The sequence below is a fragment of the Pan paniscus genome, chromosome 1 (genome assembly GCF_029289425.2).
Source record: "Pan paniscus chromosome 1, NHGRI_mPanPan1-v2.0_pri, whole genome shotgun sequence".
Taxonomy (NCBI): Eukaryota; Metazoa; Chordata; class Mammalia; order Primates; family Hominidae; genus Pan; species Pan paniscus.
Genome location: NC_073249.2, coordinates 129191560 through 129210356, shown reverse-complemented (window position 1 = coordinate 129210356; position 18797 = coordinate 129191560). Strand labels below are relative to the sequence as shown.

General features: G+C 32.9%; 1 protein-coding gene across 7 annotated transcripts in view; it reads right to left on the bottom strand.

Moving 5' to 3' along the window:
• The window catches only part of DPYD (dihydropyrimidine dehydrogenase), an 840660-nt gene that overhangs the window by 739369 nt on the left and 82494 nt on the right, over positions 1–18797 (bottom strand). For 6 of the 7 annotated variants that reach the window (XR_004664922.4, XM_008960544.5, XM_055115757.3 and 3 more), the window contains exon 3: positions 8421–8503. The exons of the other annotated variant lie outside the window; for it this stretch is intronic. Coding sequence is in view for 5 of the 6 variants with exons in the window: in XM_008960544.5 (XP_008958792.1) it covers positions 8421–8503 (83 nt within the window). In the remaining variant the exon portion in view is untranslated. The remainder of the gene's footprint in view (positions 1–8420; positions 8504–18797) is intronic. 7 annotated transcript variants of the gene reach the window in all.

Sequence of the window (18797 nt, the reverse complement as noted above, 5' to 3'; positions counted from 1 at the left end):
AACTACTTAATCAATTTGCTAATCTCAAATACTTAGCGTGCCTTGTCCTTCCCCTCTTCCATTTTTAACTATTTTAAAAGAATTCCATAGAATTTCCTTAAATCTTTGTAATCCTAATGAATACACCTGAAAGGCAAGGGAAGTCCAAACTCCAAATGCTGTCACAGTGCAAGTTTTCCTTGACTGCAAAGGGGAGATTTTATAGAAAAATATATCCATACATATACACACATGTAATATCTATATAATACATACCACATATAGAAATATGCATACACATGCACACACACAAATCTCTAAGAATAAGATAAAGTAGAATAATGACCATATTATTATCTTTAAATCTTATTCAGATGAACAAAATTACTCGGTTCATGGTTTACTAATCACGGCTTACTCGGAGTCAGGGTTCATGTAGAAGTATCAGTTAAAGTGTCAGTGTAATTCAACCATTATATTTAGCAACAGATGCAATATTAACATAACCCAAATCATAAACAGCTAAAATAATACCTAGGTTCCAGTAGTAACACAACCCTTAGGTCAGATGGTAGTCAACACCAGTACTACTGAATACTAACAGAGGAGTGAAATTAAAGACATACATTAGGCTAATACACACAGACGGGACATACCTGAAAAGCTGAAAAACTACCTCTTTTAAATGTCTTGGGATCTCTTTTCGGACCTCAGCCTTTCAATAAAAAGTTAGATTGCTATTTATATTGCTTCCACCTCTAAAAGTCCTTGAGTTGAAGGTAAAGAAACAATGACATCAAAGCAACTTTAACCTTTTGACTCAAATAATATTTAGAAATGTTAGACCTCTTAAAAGCTACTTTCCAAGTTTACATGGCTATACTTTTATATTTAACTCTGTATAAATGGCTGTTTATGATGCACCTACAAATAGTATACACACACCAGTAAAAAAGCCAGCACAGATAAACTATGCAACTCAACATCACCATCTAGTGACAAAATTCTTAACACGTGATGAAGCCAAGCGAAAAAGAATACATTTCAGAGACATTCTGTACTGGTAGTTCATCTTTATAGTACTAATGTAAATATAACAGATCTCACTGAATAGACTTGGCTCTGCAAATAAAACAATGCCTAATGGCAATGTTGGCACTCCAAAAATAATTTGTATTCTTGCCATAGAGGTATACTCATAAATCTATTAACAATCTATATTTTATGTGTATTAAGAAATACACTGTAAAAAACTCCCAATAGTATTTTTATTTTTTTATTAATGAGTATATTCTATATGTACCTCTTCTTTTTCAGAATCTGACGTCACCTTTTCTCAAGTTATTCAATTCAAATACCTTCCAATTGCATATATCTATTACCCATAGCCCTCTACTGCCTGTGAGACTGAAAAGGGACAAAAAGACAACACATTGGAGGCCGAGGAGGGCAGATCACCTGAGGTCAGGAGTTCGAGAGCAGCCTTACCAACATGCTGAAGCCCCATCTCTAATAAAAATACACAAATTAGCCAGGCATGGTGGCACAGGCCTGTAATCCCAGCTACTTGGGAGGCTGAGGCAGGAGAATCTCTTCAACCTGGGAGGCGGAAGTTGCAGTGAGCCAAGACCGCAACAATGCACTCCAGCCTGGACAACAAGACTGAAACTCCATCTCAAAAAAAAAAAAAAAAAATACAACACAATGTTAAAAGTGGCCCCATCCTTCCCTTTACTGTTCAGGATTTATCACAGGGGCTAAAATAGGTACAGAATATGATAGTAAAGAAATCAAATCCCTTTGGCATGATTACAGAGTTGAATCAACCAAGATAAAGAAAGAATATGATGAAAAGAAGTTGAGAATTTTACCTCTAAATTCATTATCATACTATAAACCAGAGATTTGACCTAGAGATTATGCACTTTTTTCTTGTCCTTAAAATGCTTTTTCTTTGATTATCATTTTCTGAAATGCTGTATAAGATTTCCACACCCATGGCACTACAATAGACTATGTAGAAGTTGGACAAGATATACAGCTTCTAGTATTCTATATGCTAAGACTGCAGTGAACTTCTCCATTGAATTCCATTATTTATACATTACACATGTAATTCTTGTAAGCACATACAACATTAAAAGGAAAAATGTACACAAACATTATATTTTATATCTAATTTTTATTAATTTTCATAAATTACAAAGCATTCTCTCCTCTACATCCTAGTTCCTCATATAAATCCTAGGAGATTTTAAATCCTATTTTACAAAAAAGTAAGAGTAAAATAATTAATTTACCTAAAATTACAGTTGGAGTCTCAAATTTGATTCTTACTATTGATTCCAGTATTTATTTCATATTTTTAGTTTTCTCCATTTTTCCTTCACTGTTTTTCTAATTATTCATAATATATTCCCATTACAGAAAATATAGAATGGAAAAGCATAAGCCTCAAAAAATTATCTTTACGCCAACCAGCCAGATGTAATAGCCACATTTCATTCCTATTTTTTCTCTGCATTTTTTATATTCAGTTGAGATAATATTCTACAAGCAATTTTGTTTCTCTCTCTCTCTATATATATATACACATACAGATTTATTTTAAATATATGTAAATCTGTGTATATATCTGTAAATATAAATATATCATATATCTGTATATATACAGATTTTATATACTTTATAAATTTATAAATATTTTAAAATTCTAAATATGAATATATAAATAATATGTATTTATATGTAATATATACATTTTTATATATTTATGTTATATACATATAATTGCCTTGTCTATTGTCTTAATGGTAGACAATTAGTTCCTGTAAAATTTGTTCAGGGTTATATTCCATAATTTGAGTATCACATTCATATTATGCATAATTTCTATGGCTTCTGCATAATATATTCCTAGAAGGTAAATTAATACAAAAAAAAGTATGTTTGTTTTAAGTCTCTTAATACTTAGTGACACAATCCTTTCCTTAAACGCAGCAGTAATTTTCAATCCTCTGAGAATGTGAGAATGGCTGTCTCACCATTCCATCTCTAGCCATCTGTGAGAATGGCTGTCTCGCTATTCCATCTCTAGCACTCAAAAACTTCCCACCAAACTGCATTAGCAGCAGTAAGCAAGAGATTGGTGTATTTTTTGTGAAATTTACACTTTTTGTTTGCCATTAGAGTTGAATATTTCCAAGGGTTACTTAATCATACTTTGCCAATTATCTACTGAGTTCCCAATTTTTAAAATCTGTCATACATATGGCAATATAGTACATTGATGTCTTTTAATTTTGTGATTGTCCCCATTTGCATAAGTTTTTTAAAATAAGTTTGTTTTTAATTGGCACATAATAGTTGCACATATTTATTGGATACAGTGTGATGTTTCAATACATATTAGATTGTGTAATGATCAAATCAAGGTAATTAGCATAGCTATTACCTCAAACACTTGTCTTTTTTTGTTTGTTTGTTTTGTTTTTTGTTTTTTGTTTTTTTTGAGACGGAGTCTCACTCTGTCACCCAGGCTGAAGGGCAGTGGCGTGATCTCTGCTGACTTCAAGCTCCACCTCCCCGGTTCATGCCATTCTCCTGCCTCAGCCTCCAAAATAGCTGGGACTACAGGCCCCCGCCACCATACCTGGCTAATTTTTTGTATATTTAGTAGAGACGGGGTTTCACCGTGTTAGCCAGGATAGTCTCCATCTCCTGTGACAACACTGCAAATTTTCTCAGGTTATTTTAAAGTATACAATATATTACTGTTGACTATAGTCACCTTACTGTGCTATAGAACACCAGCCTCTCCCCATTTCCACTCCACACTACTCTCCCAAGCTTCTGGTAACCACTATTCTACTCTCTACTTCTATGAGATGAACGTCTTTAAATTCCACATAAAAGTGAGATCATGCAGTGTTTGCCCTTCTGTGATTAGCTTATTTCACCTAACATTAACATTTTCTAGGTTGATCCATTTTGTTGCAAATGACGGAAGCTTTTTTTTTTTTATCGGAATCAAAGCTTAGTGATTTCTTCACCTACTTGTTAGTGTATCATCTCTTCCCCCATCTCAATCTCAAAGAGTCACTTCTATATTCCACTGGACTTTGACTGTTTCATTTATTTCCCTTAGCTCTTTAAAAATGCATGAAATTTCCTTTGGGCCATGTGAAGTGAGACTACAAAGTCTTTTTTTTTTTTTTGTCCAAACAGCAAAAGCAAACAAGTAAACAAACAAACAAAAAAACCTTTTATACCATTTACTGGGTGATTGAACATGTCCTGAACTACTTGGGGTACTTCATCATATAATAACTTCATCAGATCTTTATAGTATCTATTATCAATTACAGACACTATTTGTTTTAAATAACACGTAAAAGAACTTAAGAATTTCCATCTTCATTTTGAATACAATCACATTAAAAGATGTCAAATTCTTGGGGAGGTTTTGTTGTTAATTCTGTTGGGCTTTCTAGGTATAAATTATGTCTTTATAAAATAAGAGCTACCTTGTCTCCTCTATATCAAATTATACTTTTTAGTTTTGGTTTTACATCTATTACCAGGTTATGGATCTACCTTTTACTATTAGTTTTCTAAGAAAGTAAGTGTGTCTATGTGTGATGTGTGTGAACATGGTTTAGCTTTACTCTGGCCTCTCCATTGTTGAGAACTCTGTTAAGTGAGAGGCAGTCAAGTGTCATATTAGCAACACAAAAACTTCCCTTTAGGGCAGCACAGAACAAACCACAGCCACTAACCACATATAAGTATTTAAATCTAAATTAATAAAAATTAAGTAAAATTAAACATTCGGTTCTTCAGTTACACTCATCGCATTTCAGGTACTCAGTGGCCATATGTGGCTGATGGCTCGCACACTAAATGGCACAGATGGAGAACATTTCTCTCATCACAGAAAGGTCTGGGCAGCATTGGTCTAGATGTCTCTAAGAGCCACAGAAAAACGGCCAGGAATTCCATTCCCCTGTCCTTTTCTTCTTAGGCACATTATATTTCAGTCTAGTCTTACTCTGTTAGAGAAGGTTATTCAGAATTTTAAATCCCAAAATATGTTTTTTCTGGCACGTATTTTCCTAAGCCCTGTATTTTCGTAGACATCTGGCTGGACTCTCTTTCTTTCTTATCCCAATGCACTATTCTTGGAAATCATATGCCTTCCCTTGGCTACAACAAGTATCAAAATACTAACAAGTCTCAAATGTGCACATCAACTCTCAGTCTTTTCCTTGAGTTGTTGCATTATATTTTCCCTCTGCCTATTGCACATTTACACGAGTTAACCTCAGCTATCTCACAGTCACCTGAAATCCCAAATCTTCACTAATACTCTTTTTTTTCTCTCTCTCTACATCAATTAATGTATTTATTTAACATTTTATTTAGCTAGCATATTCCAGAGAAGATTGCAACCCCTCGTCCTTTTTACACACCAGGGCTACAGGCTCAGGGCATCCTCAAGACTGGGATCAGGAGGAAGCATGGGAGGGATCTAAAGTGATTTGTAAACTCGGATACTGACAAGAAACCAGATTCAAGACTGCACAGCAAAGACTGGCCAGAAAGAGAGACTGGATGAGGTGGCTAAGAATCCTCTCTTTTCTGTTCTAAGCTCATAGAAATAGTAAAACCTAAATAAATAAGGAGGTGCCCAAGATGGTGAAAGGCCCCCCAACACTGCCGCCACAATAGGACAATCTTCAGATGTGGGTCCAACTCTGTTCCAGTTACTCCTGGCTAGACACACTCAGGACAAGAACACCACTGTGGGGACCTGGAGCCACTTAGGGGCTGCTAAAAAGACCAAGCTAATAAGAAAAAGGGATGCTCCATGTTCTCACCCATAGGTGGGAATTGAACAATGAGAACACTTGAACACAGGAAGGGGAACATCACACACCGGGGCCTGTCGTGGGGTGGGGGAAGGGGGGAGGGATAGCATTAGGAGATATACCTAATGTAAATGACGAGTTAATGGGTGCAGCACACCAACATGGCGCATGTATACATATGTAACTAACCTGCACATGTACCCTAGAACTTAAAGTGTAATAAAAAAAAAAAAGAAAGAAAAACGGATGGTCTCATAGCCAAGCTATGACAGGCCAATGGACTAATAGAGAAGCTACCATGAAATATTCTGGGCCAGGGAAAAGACTGAAATACTCAGTCTCTGGGTCTTCACCTCAAGCATATTCTGAACACATTTTAAAAAGCACCTGACCCACCATATACTAAATTGTTGTATGCTATTAATTACTAAATTATTCCACTGTGTTTAATGAATCCAGACATTACCAATAATGTGTGTCTGTGTGTGTGTGTGTGTGTGTGTGTAAGTAAAATGTATAACTTAAGCAAACAAGTACATTTCATGCCATAAAATTAAATTCTCATTTAAATTATCCAGACTACTGCCTTGTCTCATAGAATGGGTGGTTGGCAAGTTATTCCAGGCAGGTAATACTTGTTTTTATCATCAGTTCATCTCTAGTGTTTTAAAAAACAGGACATCCTGGTATGTTCTAAAATGTTATGTATAACGAAATTTGGCAGAATTTAATAATCTCTTCATATGAAGTTAATTCTTATAATTCAATTTGTTTTTTTCTTGAGGACAAATTTCCTACACTGATTACATATCCTTTCCTTGTTCCTTGTATTTTCCTCATTCACATCATTTTTCATTCACATTGCCTCTTTTCAGTTCTTTCTGTCTTTTGGTCTTCAGTTCTTTTATTCAAAGCATAAGAGTTGGCACCCTCTTTGTCTTCCTGTTTGTCTATGTATTTACTTCAAAATAAATAGATATAAAAATACAGAGAATAACTGCAGTTTTCCAAGTAAATATTGGCATGCATGTTTACTGTATTTAAACTTATCATAATAAGCATTTACAAAAAATGTTAAATTTATAGCAGTGGTAATTTTAGGATAAACCACTATGTTTGGTGAAAATTTGAAATTCATTCATAATTTCTGCATTAGCTTTTTCCAAAACAAATATTTTACACCTTATTTTTAATTTGCTAAAATTTTCAATAACTTAAACTTTCTGAGAATATCTGATTGCATTTTATATAGATACAAATTCTCTATTGTGTACTCAGTTTTATTTTTCCCTCTTTTTTTTATTAGCAAAGACATTAACAATAAAATAGGCTCACTTGCTCCAGCTGGTAATTTCTCGTACTAGTAATATATTATTCCTCTTTTTGTGACATCATAATCATCTATACAGAAGTACCATGTATCTTTGTGTAGAAGCTACTGTTTCCATTAAATTTAATTACCTCCCCCTGTGGTTTTAAATAGAAGTGGCTTCAAAATGAGGGCAGCTTCTATTAAATTTAATTACTTTCTCCTGCTGCTTGCATGGTAAAAGGAAGGTTACTAAATGAGAGCAGCTTCTAAACTAAAGTATATGGTAACTGTGTGCTAGCAATAACAAAATTGTATCTAAACTACCTTTCTAGGAAGCTCTTAGGTTTATCCTTTCTCTCATTTTAATCTCTTTAGCCTTAACATCCTTGAAAAATGAGCATTAAGATAGAAGAAGGCGTATTTTAAAAACATATTTTAATTTTATAGGCTAAATAAATATAAATACTTTCTTTACAAAGATATTGGAAATTATGCTACTCAAATATTCAAGCTCAGAACTTTTAAGACTACTAACATTTGTTGTTTTCTCACTCTATGGATGATGAGTTTTATTTCCCACACATTTTCAACGTCTAATAAAAAGCCTTCCTTGATTCTGATCAAATAGATTTGAAAAATGCTTCACTAAAAGTTATTTAAAAGGCATCAAATTTGGGGCAATTTCATATAAATATTCAGAATTACTGATGTTAAGAAATGAAAAAAGAAAAAAAGTCAGGCTCATTATAGACCACTATAGTTGAAAGGAAGTTAATTATATGCTTTGTAATAGTGTAAAAATGTAAATCACTAAAAATACTATAATATAATATAATCCTATAAAATGTTATAGAAGATGAAAATGTAAGTACCTCTCTTTAAATTAAATATTAATTAGGAGGAAATACTACTCAATTAAAGCACCATTGTACAATGTTTATTTCTTTATATACAGGCAGAATTTAGATGAACAATATTTTCATTCAATCACACAGTTTAGTATAAATATAAAACAAGACACCCCTTAAGCATTTTAAGTAACAAATTAAACATTTACATTTTTTACTGTGCACTGAGGCTTAACATTTATGCAGCTTCAAAACCAAAGTACAGCCTCAAGGGAAGTCTCTCCACTGACAAATTAATACCTTAGAGAACAGAGCTGAATGGTGGCAATGAACTCATTTGTTCCCCAAATAATGAAGAATGACTTTTTCTTTACCACATCTGTGACTGTTGCTATGGTGACCCAGACTTACCTCATTGCTTCTCGGAGAGCTCCTCGCTCACCAAGAGTCGTGTGCTTGATGTCATCAAAATTATTCTCCAGCTTCTCACAATTCTGCAACATATTTAAAAATTGCATTAATTCTCTAAAATCCTGAGAAAAATTGTATCTATGCAGTTATGCAAAAATGTAATTGATTATATTGATCATGGACTCATGAAAAATATGCATACCACTTTAATTGGGTAGCATTCATTAAAATTGACAGTTAAATCCAACAGTAACAAAATAAAAACATTTTATGATACAGCTGTCACAGAAGTCTCATTATCAATTTTTCAAAGTGGAGTTTCGTTATCAATTTTTCAAAGTGGATAAACAGAAGAAATGAATTTATAAAAGTAGGAAAACTTCTTAAGTTTGGAGGAATAAAAATTAGTTCTCTAAAATAATCTTAAGTATAGAAAATCCAATTTAAACACAAAAGAGAAAACCATTAAGTTTTTAATCACCATAAACAGTATACAATAAATACCAAGTTCTAAATAAGCTAGCATTGACTAAGATGAAGGGATAGAGCACAGATATAATAATAAAAGTTTCAAAATTTTTGAATCAAAATTTTATAATCAGATCTTTAAATAACAATTTTATGTGTAATATTTACAACTGCACATATATATTTATATACTTGAAACTAAAGTTAAAATCTTAAAATTAGGTGAAAAGTAGATTAGATCAGGTTCTTAGAAGAATTTTAAGATTGAGTAAATATGACATAAGCAGTTTAAATTTCATAAGTGTTTCTACTTTTTGGTAAAATAGCAATACTAGACTGAATTTTCTAAAAGTACTTTAAAAAATTTTTACTACAATTCTAAATATAATTATGTGTACTTAAAACTCACTTAATCTGAGAGAACCCAAATAGGTTTTGAGGGCATAAATTGTAGAAATTTTCAATTTATATATATATATATATGAATCTTTTGGCACCCTAGATTTCTTATGGAATTTACTAGTATTTAGGTGATAAAATAACTAGATTTAGTGTATTACTTATTTTTACAGAAAGAAAAACTAAATGACAAAATTTTAGTATTAATATGTTCTTTCTATTCTTGAATAAGTATCCTGAATTTTACAAAATTACAGAAATTATATTAATAATGTCCAATGTATAAGAATGAATTGATTTGAAATATATTGGTATATAAACCACTATTTTTAACCTTGATATTTTTTAAAACTAAGTCAAATTAAGGCAAAGATCCTTTTAACAAACACACACAGTTATATGTTGTTATAATTAAAATCTTTGAAATTACCAAAATGAATCTACAATAATTAAAATTATATATTTTTCAAAAAGTCCTTTTTGGGTATATACATTAAAAGTATCCTCTTCTGTCTTGTCTTCCCACATTTTTAGAAGTGTCTTTCAATGAAGAGAACTGCTTAGCTGAGATCGAATTTGTTAGTTTTCTAATTTAAGTACAGTGTTTTTGTGTCCTGTTTAAGAAATTTAAAAACTTTCTCAAAGTTATAAATGTTGTTGATTGAGACCATTAAGAAAAAATACACAAAATTTTTTGTTTGTTTCTTTTTGGCCCTGAAATTCCTCATCAGCTTCCTCCTCTTTGCCAATCCTACTGCAATCTTTTTTTTTATTTCTTTTGTTTTTTAATTATACTTTAAGTTCTAGGGTACAGGAACGTGCAGTTTTGTTACATAGGTATATATGTGCCATGTTGGCTTGCTGCACCCGTCAACTCGTCATTTACATTAGGTATTTCTCCTAATGCTATCCCTCCCTCAGCCCCCCACCCCCAGACAGGCTCCAGTGTGGGATGTTCCCCACCCTGTGTCCATGTGTTCTCATTGGTCAATTCCCACCTATGAGTGAGAACATGCTGTGTTTGGTTTTCTCTCCTTGTGATAGTTTGCTGAGAATGATGGTTTCCAGCTTTATCCATGTCCCTGCAAAGGACATGAATTCATCCTTTTTTATGGCTGCAAAGTATTCCATGGTGTATATGGGCCACATTTTCTTAATCCAGTTTATCATTGATGGACATTTGGGCTGGTTCCAAGTCTTTGCCATTGTGAATAGTGCCTCAATAAACATATGTGTGTATCCTACTGCAATTTTTAACTTTACTTGGGCCTCCGCCACTGTAGAGGAACAAGTTCATAAAAGAATTAAAGAAATAACAAAATTATTGGACATAAATTTTTTAAGGTCCATTCCTAGCATAAACAGCAGGGTTGGTAGATTACTTGACTATCTAGTTTTTCTAGCCACAGAGACAGGAGATAAACACATTCTTGGATTAAAATAAGAGACAGAAGCCTGGGCACAGTGGCTCATGCCTGTAATCCCAGCACTTTGGGAGGCCAAGGTGGGCGGATCATGAGGTCAAGAGATGGAGACCATCCTGGCCAACATGGTGAACTCTGTCTCTACTAAAAATACAAAAATTAGCTGGGCATGGTGGGCGCACCTGTAATCGCAGCTACTCAGGAGGCTGAGGCAGGAGAATTCCTTGAACCTGGGAGGTGGAGGCTGCAGTGAGCTGAGTTCACGCCACGGCACTCCAGCCGGGGACAGAGTGAGACTCCATCTCAAAAAAAAAAAAAAAAAAAAGAGAGAGAGAGAGAAAGTGGACACGTGGACACTGAGAGACTGTAGTAGCCACACTGAGTAGCCACACTGAGCGCTCAGTGATGCCAGGAATTGAAGACAGCCAAATTTCTGATTTAGCTGAAATACCGTGTTTCAGAGTACCTTCACTATAATGAGTAGAAGCGGCAACCTTAATAATAATTTTATCAGGAAGTGGTTAAAATGGCATATTCTGCCTTGATGTGGAATGGGAAACCCAAAATGAGTATTAGGCTAACTAACAGAAGAACGAATGCTCCATGTTTTACACTTTGTGTCTGCATGAAGTTTATTATACCCAACAGAACAATAAAGGAAATAAGTAAGCACTGTAGCATTTAAACAGTTAACTATTACCTTGACTAAAAATACTTCTGTATACAGAAATTGAAATCAAATCTATTTTTTATGCTTCAAGAACCATATGTACAAGCACTAAATAACAGACACATGATTTGAATTATATTTCAGACAATATTAGGCTCTTGCCATATAGAATAAGTATTTCAAGCAACTAACATCTTTATCTGCTCAAACTTCTCATAAATAAAAGTAAGCATCAAATACCCACTGAGTAAAGGGCAAACAGATTCACTGTCACGTTTACCACCAATAACACTTCTCTAACATTAGAGACAACTGCAGGTAAAATTGAGCCAGCAGCCTCCAATCAAAATCTGTTCTCAGCCCAGTTTATATGAACATGGATCTGAGAAAAACTGTAAATTATTTGTAATCAACAAGTTATTCATTCTTGGGGATTCTGTAAGTTAGTATAGGACTGTCCCAGAATACGATTTCAGTGATAAGTATCACATAGGGGACTTACTTTACAGGATAGGAAAGTTCATAAAAATTCAAAAAAATTATCCATGGTAGTGGCTTGTGATTTCCACCCTCCAAGTGCCTCCTAATTTCCTTTGACCAATATAATGGCATGAGAAACCTACAACCATCACAGCAGAAGAAAGGCAAAGGCAACAGATAAAAAGAGAAAAGGGGACAGAGAGAATGAATGAACAAACTACTCCTGAGAACAGCAAGCAGAAGAACAAAAATAATCAGTGATTAGTAATAAAATACTGGAACAAAAAGCAGGCCTGCTAGCCTAGACAATGTGGAGCAAGAAAGTGGGAATACACAGGAAAAATGGAAGGTCAAAAAGGTACTAAATTTAATGCCGACCAGACATGCCATGTAACAAAACAGGCACAGGTTAGCTCTAATTAATTGGTAGAAAACTGAAAATTCGGAAAAATTTGTATCAGCAACCATGGTACACATTATAGCTTTAATATATAATGTATTGTGTGTGTGTGTGTGTGTGTGTGTGTGTGTGTGTGTGTGTGTATTAATTATAGTAAACCAGTTAACATTGAGTAGTGACCCTGGGTTAGGTACTTTTTCTAGGAAGTCTAACCATTTAATCTGCATGACAACCATATGTATTCCTATTTTACAAATGAGGAAACAACCACAGGGGAGATTAAGATAAAGCTTGCCCAGGGTTATACAGCTAGCAAGGGATAAAGCAGGGATTTGAACCCAAGCAATCTAGCCTCAGAGCCAGACTCAAACTCCTCGCGAGTCCACTTCTAAAGAGTAAACTGCATAAGTGAATATAATAAAGTTCTGAATAGGCCTTCCTCTAGGTGTCATCAAATTTAAATACTGAGCTGGATGGAAAATAGTTTACTAGCAGAGTCAAATGCAGCAGAAGCTCTTGCAGGATTCTGTCTTACATCTGTCTGGAAGTGCTATACTTTATAATGTAGAAAAATATGGAATCCAATATACACATTTAGGCCAAATTAATACCCATAAATATTTTGCATGCAACAGTCTTTATTTGGGTCTGTGACACCACCGTGACAAATATAATGAGCAATTAAATTCCCAAGTGTTCAGATTTTGGCAGCAATTAAAGTAGAAACTGGAAACTAAGCATCAAAAAGAACTGGTTTTGGTGGCCTCCTGCCAAATGAATCCCCATGGGTTGAGGGAAGGTCTAGAGTTTCAACTGTGATAGATTTCATAGTGTTTTATATCTCATCTGTGTTAAGGATTCTATAAAAGTATAATGAAACAAGTAGAACACCAACAGTCACATGAAAGAAAATAATATACGAGGAGATTTCAGAACGCTGAGGATTTTAAATAAAATTCACTGAGTTATCTTTGCTCAAATTATACCAAAAAAATCACAAAATTCAACCAAACATCTACTGATTCTGGATGGAGGTGGAAAGAGGCAAAGAAAAAAAAAAAAAAAAGAACAGCTAGCAAATTACATTATTAAATAAAACAAATCACTGATAATTCCACAGGACTTTATTTCCATGGGACTGAATTTGTATGTTATAATTATGATAACTAAAACTAAATCAGATCTAAAATTTATATACAAACCTAAATTGAATAAATTAGGAAACCAATTTTAATAAATGAAAAGTCACAAAGAGTTAATGGCATAGCTATTGGAGTTTAAGTCTCAGAATTACTAAGTAACAAAGGCTCGAGTTAATGAATTAAATTTCAGTGCAGAAAAAAAAATCTTGAAAATCTATTACATGTCAGGGATAATACTATGCACAGGGATATGAAGGTAAATAAGACAAGACTTCAACTTGCTCACATGTAGTAAGAATACAGAGGAGAGAAAGGAAATAATTCTCTTGGAACAAGAGATGACTATGAGTTTGTTACTTCCAAATCTGTCTTTGAAATGATTTACAATTTTCCAGATTAAGAGAAAAAAAGGGGGAAGGCTAAGGTAATAAAATTGGCTCTAGCCTCAGACCTTACCATTACTGTCTACAGGCTAAGTCCTTAGGCAAGTTAATTAACTCAGTTTCCTCATCGTGAAATATACTTACCTTCTAGAGCTATCAACAAGATTAAATGAGGTAATATATGTAAATCCATTAGTACATTCAGCAACGACGTTTTCAATAAAGGTGGAAAAAGAGGAAAGAATAAACAGAAGAAGAGTATCCATGAACCCCAACTCAATCCTAATGGATCAGATTTTATATGGTGAAATAGAAAAAAACGTGCATTTTTCATGTTTACCAGTGATTTTTATGAATAATAAAGTAAAAGAAAGTCTTTATGGATTTTTTTAAACTTTTTGGTCATAAGACTCCTATGAGAGTATAATGAAAACCATGATCCTTTTCCTTAAAAAATTACATTTTCACAAAAGTACATATGCACAAGTACACAATATGCTATGCTATATACAATTTCAGTGGGCCAATACAGCTCCTGAAGCCCATCTATGGCCCAACGTCTATGTGCACCAAATTTTAGTATCAGGGAGGATGATTTCACAATGGACCTAGACAGCTTAGAAACGGAAGTTACAAATATAATCAGTAGTCCAAGAACCTTGTGAAACAAGGGGTCCAAAAGTTGGCAAATTTCTATTGCTGTTTGACAATAAAGCATCTTAAGTTCAAACATCAAATTTCTAATTTAAAAAAAAGACACAAAAGTCAATCCTGTTGCCAAGCTAGAAATGAAAACCAGTCATTCATTCATTCATTCAATATTTATTTAGAACATAATGGGTGCTAGATAGTATGCTAATCATTGAGACACCAAGGTTTAAAACCTTTTTTTTAACTCCTTATTTTGAAAAAAAAAAGCCAATTCAATAGGGTAACTGCTATAAGGTAAATATGCCTCACATCCATTGCCATGTGTTAGTGATATATCAGCAATAATTACAAATCTCAGCTGGTTGAAAACCTGCAGGATACTAAATTTTGAAGGAACCTCAGAGAATTATCACAAGGGAAACCACCACTCTTATGAAGGCAATGATAAATTTCATATTTTAAAATATGAGGAATATTTAAATAAAATGGCACACTCCAACATGTACTGCTACAATTCTAAGGCAGTTCAATGTTGGTTACTACAAAGCTTTTCTTTAGGACATAAAGTAAATTGGGAAAAGGTAATATAAGTACATGCATTTCTCATGTAGTTAGAATTTCCTAAGGTCTAGGTTCCTCTAAAAAAAAAAAAATGAGTCAATTAGGTGAACTTACTCTTTCTGGAAAATGTTGTATCTTAATTTTTGCACTCAACAAGAAGTCTCAAAACTAGCCCTGCTGAAGTTCTTTATAAGTACAAGTAAGAAATAATTACTATATTCATATTTTTTTAATTCTAGATGAACATTCTACTATCAATATATGATTTCCAGTTCTAATCAAGAGATTCATATTTCAATAGATAATTGCTTTTCCCTTTGGTGTGTCTTAACTAGTCTAATCCTTTCAGGGAACATTAAGAGGTAATCATATTTAGCTAATGTCATTTCACTAATTGTGGCCAGCTTACAATCAGGCCCTGTCTAGGAGAATCTTATATGAGTCACAGTGAAATACAATATAATGCAGTAGGAGAGGTAGGAGCTATGCAGAGAGAAAATTTGTTTTTGAGTTTCATCTCTACAACTAAACAGCTTATGTGTTCTTACAAAAATGCTTAACATCTCAATCTGCAAATAGTCCTTCATAAAATGAAGGTATCAATGAAGATGATGAAAGTAATATTACACCCACTCAAAGTGTTATTGTAAAGATTAAAGTAAACAAAAACATGTATGTGAAAATATATACATTGTTCAAACATTATTACATATTTTTAAAAGATAGAATGAATCTCATTTCTGCCTTCATAGTCTGAAAGTATGTTAATTTTATTTGAAATATTTTAAGATTTCATCTCTCATACACAATAAGAATTAAGTAATATTTTAGTACTTTTTTGAGATAAATTAAAAGTTTAGCTACAGTATCCTACCTGCTGATAATTCATTCCTATATCTATGAGAGGTCAACAAAATTCAGGATAAAGTATTTGCTTTTTAATCATAATTTCATATTTAAAATTACAATGCATTTGTTTGCATAATGTATGGTTATATTTTGATTGAGTCTCATATGGTTTACATGATAATCAAACGAAACACAGTATCATTATTTCAATATATATTGTGGAGTTCTATGTCCCATGTACTGCCAACCACAAACTATTATACAAATATTGATATTTACTATTTTGGAAGCCATTATAATTTACTTACTCACTTAATCTTGACAAGAGGGAAGGCTCTCCAAGAGCAATTTAAAAATGAAAATCTACTATTTCAACCAGGGAAGCCTGCTCACCTTTAAGCTCTGAACAATCTGACCCATCTCCACTAAATTAATTACCACCACAGGGAAACCACAGCTACACAACTGCTCTCTAGGATATTATCCCTATAAGGATAAAAAATTTGATGTAATCTAGAGGCTTTAAACTTAAAACAATCCCTTGTCCTTGATGGAGTTTTTGCTGAAGCATCTGGCAATCCCTGCTAGACTAAGTGGTGTCTAAGCAAATGAGGAAAACTTTGGTATCAGGGATGGGGTGCGGGTGGCAAAGTCAAATAAATCCACTGTTACTACTTGAGCATCAGTGGTGTTCCTCTGTCTCAATTTTGGATGGTTAAGTTTTTCATCTATGTTTATAGGACTATCACTCACTTAAGAATGTTAAATGTCTCATTTACTCAATCCAGTGAGTTTGTTCATGCATTTATTAGTAACACAGAAAACACGTTATTCTTAGTATTTGGAAATCAAGTTTTAATGTACGCTTAATCTAGTTAAAATATAGAAAAGTCTATTTAGATGGTATGGCTGTGTAATGCAATGCATGATGTACTGTAATAACACCACCCAGTGTGTGTAAGATGTAAAGTTAGACACCAGGTAAACTCACAGATGTAAACAGTCTTTTCTCTAGAACATACTTAGAAGGATCACTCATTTTAAAAAAACATTGTTTAAAAAACAATTAACATATGAATATGTATTACCTTAAGCTACCTCAATTCTCTGTTTGGAAAAAAAACCTTGAGATCACAATGGAGTGGGTCAGTTCAAACAGAAACAAGGAATTTACTAGATTAGGGCTCTAAAAATTAACAATCTTTGGTGTATCACGAATTTTAAATGTACATTACAAAGAAAAATATGCAAGCCAATTTAACATAAGTCTCAATAAATAGTGCCTAAATTGATAAACTGATTTTTGTTTACAAAGAAAAAATATGCCTAAGATTTCCATATACTGTACACAGTTATGGAATGGTTGGTACTAGATAGATATCAAATAAAAAACCTAAAATAGTATTCATGATCATTTATCTTTAAAAGCACATGTGTGCATTTTAATACATGAGGAAAGATTAATAGAACCATTTAAGTTTTTGTGTTAAGTTAAAATTCAGAGAAGCAATCATTTTTAAGTCACAAAAGATAAAGCCTTCTAATATCCTTCTGGTTTTGGAGGAATAAAGGCTTTTACTTGACAGTTACTTACATGAATTTGTATCAAAAAGAGAATTTGGCAGAGACTTCTAAATTCATAACAATTGTCTATTAGTCTGTTTTTAATAATTTTTCTTTGGCATGTAATCCTCTTTAATTAGATTCCACTCTCTGTTGTTTCAAGACTCCATAAACGGGTGTCTTATGTACCAGCTGCTAAAGCAGGAGTTACTGTCTAAATGATATTCACAATGAGTATTTAGAAGGTTTACAATTATACCCTTGCTAATAAATTGTGCTATTTTCCCCAACAATTTTAAGTGCTAATCTTCAGAAGGCATTTTAAAATTAGCTAAAATTCTGTCAAGAGATTTACAAAAATTGTTAGCATGAAGATAATTATGTCACAGTCCTTGGACTCCATCTCTGATTGTGTGCATAAATCAGAAAATGTCAGCTGTGTTTTCCCTTAATAATTATCCTTGCAGCAATATATTATAGTCTAAACTCCTATTATAATTTCTGTTTCTGGTTTCTAAAACACCAGACAGTTATTTCAAAAGTTTGGAACTGAATAAATAATTCATATTTCCCAGAATAATAAGTGATTATCAATTCTAAAATTGTAAGTATTAGCAATAAATAGATCAATATGGAAAAGATAAACTCTGTTTTCATAAACTCTCCATCCTAAAAAACCAAATGCTTGAATGTGATAATGACTTTTTAAAAATATTAATTAGGTAAAAATCTAACATAGCAGATAGTAGGCAAATAGAAGCAGGGATCTGAATAGAATTCTAAGGCACCTACTATTTTTTATTTCAACAGCACAGACACTTGAAACACAGGTGTCTGAAATACATATCAAGTTGCTTATCATCTGATACTATCCAATTTTCTATATTTCTTATTAAGTATATAAAATTTTGACCCTCATTTTAGAAGATACAAAATAAAAAAGAATTTTTTGACTTTCATCCAAATATCAAAAATTATAAGTATGCTTTTATTTTCTCTGGTTAAACAGATTAGACCAGAAATATAATTTTTATGTAAGCTCAGTAATCATGTTAAAAACAAGTCTCAGACAGCAGTCTTCATAATAAATTAGCTAAGCATTTTGTTTAGTATGTTTCTAATACTATCAAGCATTTCAGAATTCACAAAGATAAAAAAATCCAGTTCTCTAAATACTTTAATGCTGTAGCATATCAAACTCAGGTTTATTATATAAACCATATAAATCCAGATATAATAGTAACGGTATGTGGCTCAGAGTTGTGGGTATTCAAAGACAAATGAAAAACAGAATATATTTTCCTAGAACATTAGGTTCACGGAAACTATTTTGGAAAAAGGTTTTAAAATTTTGCTCATCAACTGTAATCAACAGAGTCAGATTTTT